We start from the raw sequence: 14,726 nt of genomic DNA on the forward strand, positions 1-14,726 counted from the left end.
ATAAATCTTCTGTGTGTGTCCTAGGAGATCAGTCATGTTCCTCCTCCTGCTCCTCACTGTGGTGTCCTTCGCTGTAAAAAGAGTGGCTGGAGCAGGAGCTTCCTTGCTAAGACAAAAAGATCATTTAGACCTGCCCCTTGCCTAAGCTCCACCAAGAGTTGATTTCTATTCAAAGATGAAACTGATCAGCAGAGAACCCCTATGTTCTCCGCAGAATTTCTATAAGACTGCAGACTGGGAAACAGTGAGGGCAACCATGTTTCTTCTTTACTTTTAGCATATTTTTCGAGGTTTAGCGTTCATTTAAGCCCTTACTTCCATAACTAGAACAGGGATGGCAAGTTTACTTTTTAAAAATGCTTACTTTGTGGATAAAAGCAGATCAGTATCACAAAGATCACAAATATGGTGGTAACGCATTTCAATCCGTGTGCATTATCCCCTGAATACACTGGGGGCAGATTTACTAACCCTATCTGAAATAAAGACAACATAAACTTAGACAAGGCATTCAGAAGATGCGACAAATCTGTCACGGAGAAGCACGCTGTGTGACTTGGTACATCTTGCTAGAAGTTAGACCCCTTTACATTATAACAGTTCAAAACTAGCTTACTTTACACCATTAAATAAATAAATAATTTGATGGATTTTAGAAATCCACTTAGCCATGGCCCCATTTTCTAGACACTTTAGTTTGGTGCAAAATTTGTCTAAAACCCTTAAAGGGGTTGGCTCAGCTAGGACATTGATGGCATATCACTAGGTTATGCCATCAGGGTCAGACAGGTGTGCCTCCTACCTCTGGGACCCATTTCTATTTCCAGAACAAGGCTCCCAAAGCGAACAGAGTGCTGCAGTGCAGGCACAGCTGTCCTCCATTCATCGCTATGGGAGGTCCGAAAATAGCGTAACGGCAGCTCAGCTATTTCCAGCAGTCCCATATCGGTGAATGGAGAGGAGGACGCACTTGCACAATGTGCCCTCCTTCAACTGCTATGGGAGGTCCGAAAAAAGCCAAGCATCAGCTCAGCTACTGTGTATTTCCGTCAGTCCCATATCGGTGAATGGAGAGGTAGCAGTGGGTCCCTGAGGTGGTCCCCGCACCTATCCGACATTGATGGCATATCCTAGCGATATGCCATCAATGTCCCAGATGGACCAACCCCTTTAATAAATGAGGAGCATGGCATATGCACCAGAATACTGGCTCAATTTGCAATCGCAAATCTGACCCACCGTTTCTGGTGGTTCTATGGGGAAACGGTGTCACATACGGCAACAAGGCAATAAAGTACTGCCCCATTATGGTGTGCAATACCGCCCTGTAACATATTCCAGTCAACTGTTAAGTTTTTCTAATATACCTTAAAAAAATAAACCTGAACAAGACCACATTTATTGTGATGCATGAGGTTTACTGAGTAGAGCTGCACTTAAATGGGTCGTTCAGCCATGTTCCAGTACTGTTTTTTTAAACGATTGAGAATGCTTTAAAATAATAAATGAAGTAATACCATACTGAATCACAGCTATAAACCGCCCCAAAAGGGGCAGGAGGCATCCACAAACCTTCCACTTTAGGGTGAATTTGCCCACCTCCTTCCTGTCCTGTTTGCGGTCATCCCTGTCCCCTTCCCACCGGTTTCACAGGACTGTTACAAACTATGGCAATTCTGTGCTGCTCCAAGTCTCTGTACTTCTAGGTCCCTGCTGACAGAGAAATGTGTCCGCTCAGCCCAAAAAATAAGTGGCTGGACAACAACTTTAAAATATGTTGTAAACTAAGACTCTTTTCACACTTCAGCAGTCTGTTTACCGTATGCGCTGCAAAAGGTCCCACAGCATCCGTTAGACCAGGCATGCCCAACCTGCGGCCCTCCAGCTGTTCCGAAACTACAACTCCCAGCATGCCCGAACAGCCTTCAGCTATCAAGCTACAGAAGAGCATTGTGGGAGTTGTAGTTTTACAACAGCTGGAGGGCTGCAGGTTGAGCATGCCTGTGTTAGACGGTCCCATAGGAACCCACAACACTGATGGATGCTAAGAGGGTGCTATTTTGACCTCTATTTGGTGCCATCCGGCTTGGTTTCCGTTTTTTTTTAGCTGAATAGAACAGCGCAGTCGACTACACTATTCCATGCAAAGGCGTCCTGTAAAAAACGTATCCCGTGTGTTTGTAGAGGGTCCAAAGACCAGAAATGTAAAAAGATTAATCATTTAAACAGTATCATCAAATAAATGCTCTATTTCATAATATAAGTGCATTCACAGTACCACAGAGGGACGAAGCAGGGAGATAGGGAAAATTCAGGCATGCTCCTAGAAAACCAGTCAAATGTCCATAATCGCTCAGTTCTTTTCGGAAATCCCATAAAAGTGAATTGAGACCACATACCGCATGTGTGGTGCATTCTCCTTAGCTTTGAGACCCAGTTCTAGAGATAGGTGCAGGTCTCAAAGGTAGAACCTGCAGCTATCCTATTGATATGCCATTAATGTGTGAGATGGGTTAACCGCTTTAAGGCCCCTATACACATTAGTGTATTTTTGGCCAAACCCACCAAGAACAGTGGGTTTGGCCGAGAGTCTTAGGGTACTTACATACAACAGTGAAAAGCAGCTGTCACATGGCCATTTTCAAAACCATTGCAGTCTATGTGGCTATTCACATGGCCGTTTTTTTTGGGTTTTTTACGAGCAGTGAATAGCGGCCGTCGAAAAATCCCTTTAAGACACCTTCTGGAATAAGATTAATTTACATGGTTAGGCATGTAAATGACACTTTACAGGCATTTTTCTTTCCTTTTGGACAATCTTGACACTAAGGGTGAGGGGGGGGGGTATTATTCCCCCCACACCTTCTTTTAGCGTAAAAACTAGTTTGCGACTTTTAAACTCTGCTGCAAGACTTTTTATGCACCGGCCTTGCCACATTCTGAAAAAAGGGGCGGGGAGGGCGCAGGGCCAGCAGGGCCCGCACATTGATCTTCATTCACGCCAGTTTTCTAGGAGACTGCAGTAGATTTCAGTCTGGCGCATGGCCTGCTGAAGGATATGCCAAGTGTATGACGAGGTCTGGGTATTGGCATAAATTTGGCGCAACCTCTGGCTGCGAAGGAGAAATCAAGACTGGAGAAGAAAATGCTGGTCTTGATAAGTGACCCCTAAATTGAGATATTTCTGGACAGGAAATCTTTCAGTTGCACTTTCTATATGGTATTAAGGCAGCCTATGGATTTTCTGTAGGTGAAGTCATGTGCCCGTTAGGTCCTCATCCTACAAAATAACACACTTGTGCAAAAGAGAGATTATTTTTCCTATTCTTGATGGCTTCCCTTTACAAGTCATATCTGTTGTTGCAATTGGATGTTATAACTTATTAAAGGCACAGTACAACCAACTTGTAAGTAAAGTCTGCGATCACAGTGATTGCTGATTCCATGTGATGATTCGGAGGTGGCTGAATGCACTGGCAAATACAACCAAGGGGCTCTATTCATCAAAACTGTCCGACATTGCCCATAGCATCCAATACTTGTCACTGATTGGTTGCTATGAGCAACAAGGCTGTTTTGATAAATTAGTCATTTGGGGGATGGGGGGGGGGGATATCTCAGAATAGTGTAAAGGAAATGTGGACCAGTTGCCATAGTAATCAACTAGATTGTGAGCTGAAACCCAATTACAGATATGTCAATCTAGGAAGCAGAACATGGCAGATAGGAGGGTGGACTTTTTTGCGGGGTTACTTACATAAGAAGACTGTGGATAAATATATTCAGTACCCTCTATAGTAATATCTGACCCCATATTAGACTCTGAAATAAATGTCCGACCCCAGAACAAATTGCCTAAATATAATTATACTCTAGGGAAGAAAAAAAACGTCACAGTTTTGTGGCGTGAAAAAGTCACAAAAACCAGGTGTGCGAGTTGTTAAATGACACTTGCGCCATACTTTTTTATGCACGTCCCGTTTCTACATCTCCCTCTCCACTTCCTATAATGGGAGTAGTGTGGTTGCAGTGCGGGTGAGGATATCGGCCCCGGCAGCTCTTATGGCATAAATGATGACTAATGTAGATTTAAAGGCTATGTACACCTTTGGCGGCATTTTATTTTTTTGTTGTTATTGTATTGTACTCATTTTGAGCTAAAATCCTCTTTTTCAACTGGTCTTTTTTTTAAATGTTGAACCCTTGTTTCTGAGTAGCCTTGAGTTTCTCTACTAGCAGGCTCTGAATTTCCACTTTGTTCCGTCAGGCAGCTCAGCTGACGGCTTCTTATCTCTGCTCTCTGACGTGGCCTAAATAAGTATTTATGACCTTTTTGTAGTTTAGAGCTAAGGGTTAATAGATGACCAGCTAAAAATAAAAGCAAAAGTACAGTTCTCACAGCTAGACAGTTAGCTCTTTGTGACAGAACAGCTGAATATTTTTTAATAAAGATCAATTGAAAAAAAAAAATTCGCCCAAAATGAGTAAAATGCTATTATAAAAAAATTGCCTCCGAAGGTGTACATAACCTTTAATTTTAGGTACACGGCCGGCCAGAGGATGCTCTTAATATATGACAAGGTGTGGGCCTCTTCGGTGGAGCGGGGACGTCAATACCAGCATAGAAATCGTCGGCCTTGATAACTCTCACCCAGAATGCTTTCTAAACGGTGCGACGTGTCAGCTGCACAGCTGCATTTTCAGGCCAAAGCTAATGTGTTACCTGCGGATTTTGTGCGGATATGCCAGGGATGTTACCCATTCATGTAAACTGAAAATCTGCACAATTTCTAGTAAATGGAAGATGTTATATCTTTATTACTGCTGTAGCAAATGTGAAGCTGCTACATATTTGTTGGATGTAAAACTTTAATAAGCTAAAAAATAAAAATAAAAAAAATACACAATTTTTGAGACATTATTTGAAAACCCGCAGCATGCTTTATATTTTTTACCACTATGTGCGGATGGAATTTTGAAAACCCTGTTTAGATATATTGTACTGTCAAATGTTGTGGATTCTGATGCACCAAAAATCTGCGACAAATCTGCCATTTCTGAAGCTGATATCAAATATGCCAGTTTGTCATCTGCTTTCTAACCCCCTTTTTGTGCGGTGCCCTACTCTCGCTCTGCACATTTGTGCTCATGGGCAGGGTCTAATTACACAAGATTTTGGCGTCACAAACATTAAAATTGCATGGAGAGCTGCTTTCCAGGAGAAAGCAGCCCTTCATGCCAAACCAACTCGTCCGCAAGGTCTCCCCTTTTTCAGGGAGCTCCTGGATGATCTGGTAGAGTTGGCAGGTATGATTTAAGTGAAGTCATCAGGTGACATTATCCAGATGCTGAAGAACGCCCTGGTATGTAAAATCCAAGTTAGAATGCACCTTTTTAAAAGAAATGGCTAATATTTTAGGGAAATAATGGTTCCTACAACCAAAGACTTTCTGAATGCGATTTCAAGACTAATTAAATCAAGGTCAAAATGGTTCTGAGCTGAGGGGCTTTGCAACCCCCAACCATACTTTTCCCTCTCTATTTGTGACTAAAAAAACTTTTTGAAAAATGTCTGTAGAATGTCTTTACTATGTACCGTACCTATGATATCAATAAAAGTGACGAAATGGGAGTGATACAGGTTACTGGTGAGAGCCTTTGAAGGAATATCAACCATAGGTTCATGCATACTCCTGCTCTTCTCAATATTCTAATACATCCCCTCCATGATAAAGGAAGATCACCACCCCCCAAAAAACTTCTTTCTATGGCTAGTAATATATGGCGGGAGATAGAAAGGCACTCATAGGGTAAATACGTCAAAATCTGCTCCTCAAAGAGGATGTAGTTTGCTCACCTGTTTGTGTTGTGCTAACCTGGGCAGATTACCAGTATAAGAAGAAAAAAGCTGGTCGGTGCAGCCGAGACTATCTGGAACCCTTGGGGCAGGAGCCAAACCGCCAGTGGGGTACGATATAGCAGTAAAAATTGGCAAGACTAAACTCGTTGAGCTGATTGTTGATAGGAAGAGGCGCAGTACACAACCAGACGAGAGTATAATGATGATCACGATTTTATTTTAGGTTCGAGACAACTCGGTTTGAGGTACGTGGGACCCCTTTATCAAGTCGGTATAACTGGCGTGGACGCCAGAGGATGTATCGCTGAGAAGCGTGGCCCGACTGTCCAGGGCTGTCGGCTGTTGAAAAAGCTACTTTTAATAGCCGACAGCCCCGGATGCTGCACGTGCCTCTGTAGCACAGCCAAGCCGCGCTTCTCAGCGATACATTCTCTGGCGTCCACACCAGCTATACAGACTTGATAACGGGGTCCCACGTACCCCGAAACGCGTTGTCTCAAACCTAAAATAAAATCGTAATCGTCGTTATACCTGACGCCAGGTTGTGTACTGCAACAATTAGCTCGACAACTTCAGTCTTGCCAATTTTCACTTCTATGGCTAGTTTCACATCTGGCAAAGCCAAATGGTGCTGCCTGCCTGCCTGCCAGACCCCATTGACTATAATGGGATCCAGGGGAGATCCGGCCACTGTCCGGTAAATATGCCGGGATTCGGCGAGACAAAAACAACTGCAAAAAATGGTTTTGCCCGGCCAATTGCCGGCATTCTCTGCCGGAACAGTCGCTGGAAAGCTGAAACTGGCCTAAAAAATGTACATCTGAATAAATGTGGCAACTGCTCCGCTTTCCTGTCTTCATAAAAATGAACATGTGGTATTAAGAAAGCTAAACACATGCGGAGAGAATTGGGAACTTCTTGGGTCTATGCTCAATTCATCCTTTGGTCGATTCAATAAGTAGGCCTCACGTCACATTAATTCTTATACTGATGTGAAGGGAATACTGACTGTAAAGTGCAACACTATTCTCCTACTGTGGTATCACTCTAGAAATTAGTATAACACCTAAAATGTACAAACCAAATAATTTTTTGAATTATTTAAGGGAGTCTGTCACCAGGAAATTCACTGATAGACCAGGCACAATGTCTTGTAGGGCTAGCTCAGGTGAATGTAATGATACATTTCACTCATTCATTCAAGAGAAAAATGACATTCCATAATGTATATGCAAATGAGCAGTTAAGTGCACTGAGGGCGGACCCAGGCCACTCTGAGCACCCTTGCTCCTCCTGCTTCCTCTGCTAGCCTCTCCCTCTCCTTTTTGATTGACAGGGCCATGTTACTGCCTAGCCATCTCGCCTGGCCTGGCAATCAAGAGGTAGAACAAGAGTTTGGCAGAAGAAGCAGAATGAGCAAGGGTGCACAAAAATGGCTTGGGCATCCTTCAGTGCACTTAACCTCTCATTTACATACGGCTTAAAAGTAATTTTTTTCCAGAATGAAGCAATAGATTACTAAGTGAAAGGTATCATTGCATTCAGCTGAGCTAGCCCTACAAGGCATTAAGCCTAGTTTAAAAGAGTTGTGTAATCTGATACATTGGGGACATATCACTAGGATATCGCTATCTCTAAAATGGAGGCCGCAAAGAGGAGGACAGTGGGCATGTGCGGCCGCCCTCCATTCATTTCTATCGCAGTGCCGAAAACAGACCCACAGCACACTGGGCTATTTCTGTCAGCCCCATAGACGTGAATGGCGCAGTTGCCTTGCTTGCGCAGTGCAATTCCCATTCATTTCTATGGGACCTCAGAAAATAGCAGCACACACCGCTAGGCTACTTTAGGCACTCCCATAGAAATGAATGGTCCTCTTTTCTTCTCTTTGCAGGCTCCGTTTTAGAGATAGCTACCGGTCCCAGAGGTGGCACCTGCACCTATCAAACATTGGGGGCATATACTAGCGAGAATCCCTTTAAAAGGGTTGTCTCAAAAGGACATTACAAAGAGTGGTCTCCTGATCGGGACACTTCTATATGGGTCAGACTGCTCAAGTGAAGACTGCTCAAAAAAGGGAAATTAATCTGGTGGGCACAACCCCATTACTTTTTCAGCAATTCATTTGAATGGTTGACCTGTAAATACTACATTTCTTGTCCACTGAAATGTACACTTTCCTTAAGGGGTTATCATTAGGGTCGAGCAAAGCGAGATCGAAGTCGCTTTGGTGGACGGAGATCAGTCTCCGTACAGCGTTAAAATGTATGGGCTCCGGTGAAGTGAAATTCATTATCACTGAAGTCTCTCAGGACTTTGGTGAACAACTTTGGACTTTGATTTTTAAACTTGAAAACCAGTTTAAAACTTTTTAGTACCAAGGTACGAACCAGTAACCAAAGCCGACTTTGGATCCAAGTTTTAAAATGTTTTTTAGGTTTAAAAATCGATGACCTAAGTTACTAACTTCGGTGATAACAATTTCACCTCGCTGAAGAGCATACATTTTAATGCTGTACGGAAACAGATCTCCATACTGCATTAAAATAAAGTTTCGAACGAATCAACTTGAGATCTTGGATCCGAAGCTCGATTCGCTCATCACTAGTGATCATCATGAGACAACAACTTCAGGGAATCAATCAAGTTGAAGGTGCAGCCAAATCTGCAGGCTGCATGTTACAGAAAAACAAAAACAGAGCAGACTGATATATAGTTTTATGGAAAAAGATTCTGTATAAGTAACTGATACAAATCTCTGTTCATTCTGGGTTTAGGTGTCCTAATCAGTGATGGATAGACTTCCCTGTATGAGTGCTAATAAGAAAAAAGCTGTCAGTGACTGAGTAGGACAGACCACTGGACTCCTTAGCCCAGAATGAACCAGGATTTACATTAGTTAATTAGTTTCACTAAATATTTTCCCAAAAAAGTAAATATCAATCTGCTCAGCTCCTCCTGCGCTATAACATGCTGTCTGCAGACAAGACAAATGTCACAGGTTCCCTTTAAAGGCTATGAACACCTTTGGGGGACATTTTTTATTTATTATTGCATTGTACTTATTTTGAGCTAAAAATATTTTTTTCAATTGGTCTTTATTAAAAAATATGGAGTCCTTTTTTGTGTACAGAGCTGAGATGCTCTACTAGCTGCTGCCTGTGGATTTTCTGTTATCTGACGGGCTCCTTATCTCTGTTCTCTGAAATTCTAAACACTCATTATAGCTCAGTTCTTACCTTACTGATAAGAATGTGGCTTAAATAAGTGTTTATGACCTCTTAGTAGTTTACAAATAAGGGTTATTAGATGACCGGCACAAAGTGAAAGTGAAAGGACCAGTCACACAGTTAGAAAAACAATTAACCCTTTGTGACAGAATGGCTCAATATTTTTAATAAAGGCCAATTAAAAATATGATTTTTGCCCAAAAATGAGTAAAATGCAAGCATAAACAAAAATGTCCTAAAAAGGTGTACATAGCCTTTAAGCTGTACATATTCTACAACATGGGCATTTTCTGCCTACAGTAAGACTTTGCTTTGTCAGGTTATTTTCATACAGGTAATGTTAAAAATTAGCATTTACTGAGACTTTGAAAATGGACATACCCATCATGAACATACTGAACCAATGAATAATAGAAACATATAAATATTTAAATGGGTTGAAAAATTAAAATGTAATTTAAAATGTCAGAATACCTATATACCCCTCTCCTAATATATGTTTATAGGTGCTGTTCCCATCTTAGATATTTATAACCTATCCATAAAATATGTGTCTGATTAGTGGTTCCCAGAGGCTTGTTGGCCTCCTCCATCACTCCCATAGACCTTAATAGAAAGCTAAGCACATGCACGGTCATCTCTCAAGGTATACTTTGCCTGGATAAGGCCACCTCATGTGCACCCCTTTCACCAAATAGATGCGGGTTCTGCAACCTCTTCTCATCAGACATCAATAAGAGAAGAATCTGGATAAACCATAAATGGCTAAGATAGGACCAGGCATGTAATAGATTCACTGAACTTATGAAAATAAATAGTATATATAGTAGAATAAGTTATAGGAAATAAAATTTTCCAATCTGGAATAAAGTTACAAATATAAGGCCTAAGTGAGTGAAGGGTTTTCCGGGAGTACTGTAATAATGAGCTATCCTCAGGAGAGGTCATCAATATCAGATTAATGAGGGTAGGATGTCTGAATCCTCAGCTGTTTGAAGTGCTGCATACCAAGCACAGCGCCGTACATTGTATAGTGGCTGTGCTTGGTATTGCAGCCCAGGACCCCAAAAGATTAGATATTAGTGACCTGGCCTGAGAATAGGCCGTCAATATTGTACTCCCGGAAAACCCTTGTAATGCTTTCCTTTCATTTTGATATTAAGATACAGTCCCATGCTGAGACATCCTTCAGTCCCATGCTGAGATATCCAAAAGAGCTGCAAGTTAGTAGGGGCTAATCAGGGGCCCAAAAGGATATAGCCATCTGATACAGTGATGACCTATGACCCCTCACAGATCCTGAGAATTAACAGCGTAGATTTAGCGCTGCGTCAGCTTCTAAGTTTCACCTGCAGAGCAGCTCGCTGAATGGGGCTGCGCTGCAGTTTCCTGCACAGCTGGGTGGTCAGACCTCCCCCCAATCTTAAAGTGATGGCCTAGTGAGAGGCCATCACCTTATAAGATGGGAATCATCCTTTAAACCTAACATATGCTGTATACAAAGAGCGCACAGCCTCCCTTTAACGGCTCCATCCCATGTAACAGAATTGCAGCAGTTTTTCCCCCACCCGGAATGGTCGCAGACTTGTTGCGGATTCCCCCTACTGGGTTCAATGGGTATTCAAAATCCACAATAAACCTCAATGATTGTGAAAAAAAAACCTAAAAAAAAATACTTACCTTCCCCTGGCACTTTCGCAGCTCCCTTGCCTGGTCCCCTGTACAACCCGGTCTCCTGTGAGGATGTTGCGTCAAATGTGACGACTGCAGCCTAGAGATAAGGCAAGAAGTCAGGTGTACAGAGGTTGGCGGGTGACCACAGAAGCTTTGCCATGGGAGCATCGGGGGCAAAGGGGAGGCGAAGTAGAATTTTTTTTTTTTTTATTGTAGTTATTCAGATGTTTTCCACAGATGAAATAGAGAAGCAAATCAGCACCAAATGTGAATCTGACATGACGACACTGCAGATTCTTGCTGAACCACAATGGAAATGACTGGATATAGCCATATCCTTCTTGGCCAATCATAAGCTGTCAAAGAACCTTCTAGTTATTTCCCATCCTTTTAGGGTAAGTTCACACTGAGGGGGTCATTTATCAAGCTGAAATACGGCTAAATTAGGCATATTTCAGGCGCAGATTGCGACTATGCAACAATATGCAACTTTCCCCCCTCATGCCAGGTCTAAATAAGTGGACGGGGAAGGGCACGGGTCAGCAGGCCTGTCTCATTTATTATTTTCTACAAATGTTTCAAGTGTAGAAAAAGGTCCCAATGTAAGACAGCTCAGAAGCTGTCTCACACTTAGAAGTGGCGGAGGATCCGCCAAAGCTATGAAGAGGCCTGAGATCCACCGCCAGCTATAGGGCTTTATTAAGACTAGCTTCTAAAACGCCGGTCTTAATAAATGACCTCCTGAGTTTTTTGGAGTCGGTTTTGAGGTAGATTTTCCTGCAGGGTTTTTCAGCCAAAGCCAGAAGGGCATTTGAAAGGAATCAAAAATACAACGGTGGCCCACGAAAAAGTAGCCCGCCTCCAATGTCTCCAAATCAAACTACCTAATAGTCGTCCATATCAACCAATCAGAGCTCAGCTTTCAGTTCCTACGGGGCTCTGATTAAATGAAAGCTGAGCTCTGATTGGTTGCAATGGACAACATAGACAGACAGATTTACTGTTAGGCGGTTTGATTTGGAGATATTGGAGGCCGGCCACTTTTTCGTGGGCCACCCTGTATAAAGGTAGGACTCTCCTACTTCTCCTTCCTGTTGGATTCACTTCCGTCTTTGGATGAAAAATAATTGCAGGGAAATCTGCCTCAAAACCTTCTCCCAAAAATGTTGTGTGAACTTACCCTTAGACTTGAAGAAATCCTATGGATACTTGTGGGAGATGGAGCACTCTATGCATACAGTATGGACTGGATTTTGACACCCTCAATGAATAGCTCAGGGGCTTTTTAGTCTATTTCTATTTGGACATTCCCTTCCAGGATTACAGCCCAAACCTCCATAGATGTATGGCTCTACATGGGCTACAGTAGGTCTATTTTAATATTGTCTGACCTGCTGAGTCCAATCATTCACATAAAATGTTCACAGTGCATTCCCTGGGCACGTTCTGCTAGCAGTATGCCCGATAATAGTAATAAATACAACAGATACATTCCATACAACTAGTTACAAATAGTAAACTGGCCCAGAGACGTATAAAGGTGCTGCAAAACACAGTGAACTGTACTTCGTAGAAACAAATACTAAAAGATAAAATAGCTTCGAGAACATGAAGTCACCTAGATTTCCTACATTCTCTGTAGTCTGAGCCCTTTATGTAGCCAACATGTAAACACAAACCTCACAGGAAACACACATGACACCTAAAAAGTGCACACAAGCTTCCATGTTACAAGGCCAAGCTTGTGTACGGAGAGCTGCCCTGGAGTCCTTATTTTCGGATGTCCGTCAAAGCATGTAGAAAGATTGGTTTCAGGGTATTATAAACCAGAGAACTGTCTTCTGAATGTGGTTCAATCTGCAAAATCAATATATCTCAAGGTTAGACACACCGGTAAATACTGTGCAGTAACGGTTTCTATTAGTAAAACGGCAATAGTCTGTTTTCCTTTTGTCTGTAATCTAGAAAAAGTCCTATAAAACAAAAAAAAAATATTAACTCTGAAGTCAGAGCAGCACCAAATGTTTGGAATTGACTATATGTTCCAGTTATAACAAGGATAGGGGAGAACTAACAGATTGTTGTCACCCGTAACCTATGGAGCTCCCCTAAAATGGATGAAGCGGCTGGTCATAAATGCGTGCTGTACTCTTCTATTTCTGGTGCTGCCATAGAAAGACTATGTACACACCCATACAAACCTCCCTCCCCCCTGTCCCCCACACACACGTCATAAAAACAAATATATATATATATTATATTTAGCAATAGTATAGTGGAATTTGTGTGTGTAAAATATACAAACATACACACTTCTTTATTTTAAAAATCAAGGTATTCGTTTTTAAGCTATATTTTGTATAGCAGGGTTTTTTTCTTCGTAAAATACTCAAGCACCCTTAAAATGTACAAATTTCCCCAAGATGAATACCTTAGGAGAACAACATAAAAAAAGTCACTTTGAAGGGGCATGTAACTTTTGTACAACAGTTTTCTGGTAGTACGGTGCCATAGAACCAGCAACAGAAAAATAGACTGTCAAAATCCAAAATATGCTCCAGTCTTTTGAAGTCTAGCGCCCATTTTCAGGGTACAAGCAAATGGTAATAGTTTTAGATATGTTTTGTCTTGAAACCTTTTGTAATAGTTTTCAATATAATTTTTTCATAATTTTCAGTTTTTTTTCCTTAAACATTTTAAAAAATATATATCCATCATCTAATGACACAAAAGAAAGGTCTAAGGTGTCCCGTGAAAAATAATATCAAATACATGTAGGTTGGCTCAGAAATTAATCAGTTATTTGCAGTTAGATAGGCCCATTGCTACATCTAAAAAAATGGCCTGGTGAGGAAGGGGTTAAAGAGTTATTGTCATTATTTTCTATACATTTACATCGTCCTATTTCTGCAAAAGTGACAAGTGGACGGGACGAGCTGCAGTACCAAGCACATCCGCTCTTACAGACAAGCAGCTATGCCTGTGTAAACAATGAAAGCCGTGGACCCCTGACTGTTCTGATTATGGGGCCCCAGACATTGGACCCCCACCGGTAAATTTTGCCTATCCTAAAGATGGCCAAACACCATAGAAAGCTGTCAGTCATTCTTCCCACCCCTCATACAAATGCACACTGTGGTCTCAATGGGGAATAAGTCAACACTAGACACCTGTGGTGGTGGCTAAAAGGGATTGTCCTAAGGATAGGTCATCCATATAAGACTGAAGAGGGTCCCGGCACCCCTGCCGATCAGCTGTTTGAACAGGCTGTGGTGCTCCTCTGCCTCCTCGCAGCTTACAAGCACAGCACCGTCCACCGAATTTACTCAGCCCGATTTACTGAAATGGGACCGAGCTACGTCTAGGTCATGTGACCAATGAACTTGATTTCACTGGCCTAGGAAGAGGCCTAATTGCTCACCAGAGCACCGTGGTCTCTTCAACAGCTCATAGGCGGGGGTGCCGGGAGCCAGAGCCGACCCCTGCCGATCTAAGGGTAGGCCATCAATATGACAATCTTTTTAACTCTTGTGAGAACAAAGGATAGGGCCTATTGGGGGAGAGAAGAAGCAGATGAATGTAATCTTTTTGCCAAATCCTTCTGAACTCCCAGGAGATAAGCCACCACTAGAGGTGTCTGGCAGCAACTTTCGCCTCCTTCTTCATTGAAAACACATACATTCTCATCTAAACTGAGCATATATGTGTATGGGAGAGACATCCATTGTCTGACGGCTACTGATGGTGTATGGGCACCTTAAGGAGAGGACATCAAAAAGTCCTAAAGAACTATCTGAAGTCCACACTTTCCACCATAATGAACTCCAGTGGCAGCACGTCCATAACTTTTCATTACACAGAATTCCTTTTAGATTTTGAGATGAAACGGGATGAAATTACAGGAAGTCCTGATGCCCGGGGTTCTCCCAATTAGCTGCTTGTAGAGGGGGCGCCCCAGTGCC

General features: G+C 42.3%; 1 protein-coding gene across 1 annotated transcript in view; it reads right to left on the reverse strand.

The window, feature by feature from the left end:
- Positions 1-11,439: 11,439 nt before the first annotated feature.
- PTPDC1 (protein tyrosine phosphatase domain containing 1) overlaps positions 11,440-14,726 on the reverse strand; it is a 91,921-nt gene continuing 88,634 nt past the window's right edge. Inside the window, exon 10 of the mRNA XM_040407420.1 lies at positions 11,440-12,621. Coding sequence (XP_040263354.1) covers positions 12,535-12,621 — 87 coding nt within the window. The 3' untranslated portion in view covers positions 11,440-12,534. The remainder of the gene's footprint in view (positions 12,622-14,726) is intronic.

This window comes from Bufo bufo, chromosome 9, assembly GCF_905171765.1.
Source record: "Bufo bufo chromosome 9, aBufBuf1.1, whole genome shotgun sequence".
In the NCBI taxonomy this organism is placed as follows: domain Eukaryota; kingdom Metazoa; phylum Chordata; class Amphibia; order Anura; family Bufonidae; genus Bufo; species Bufo bufo.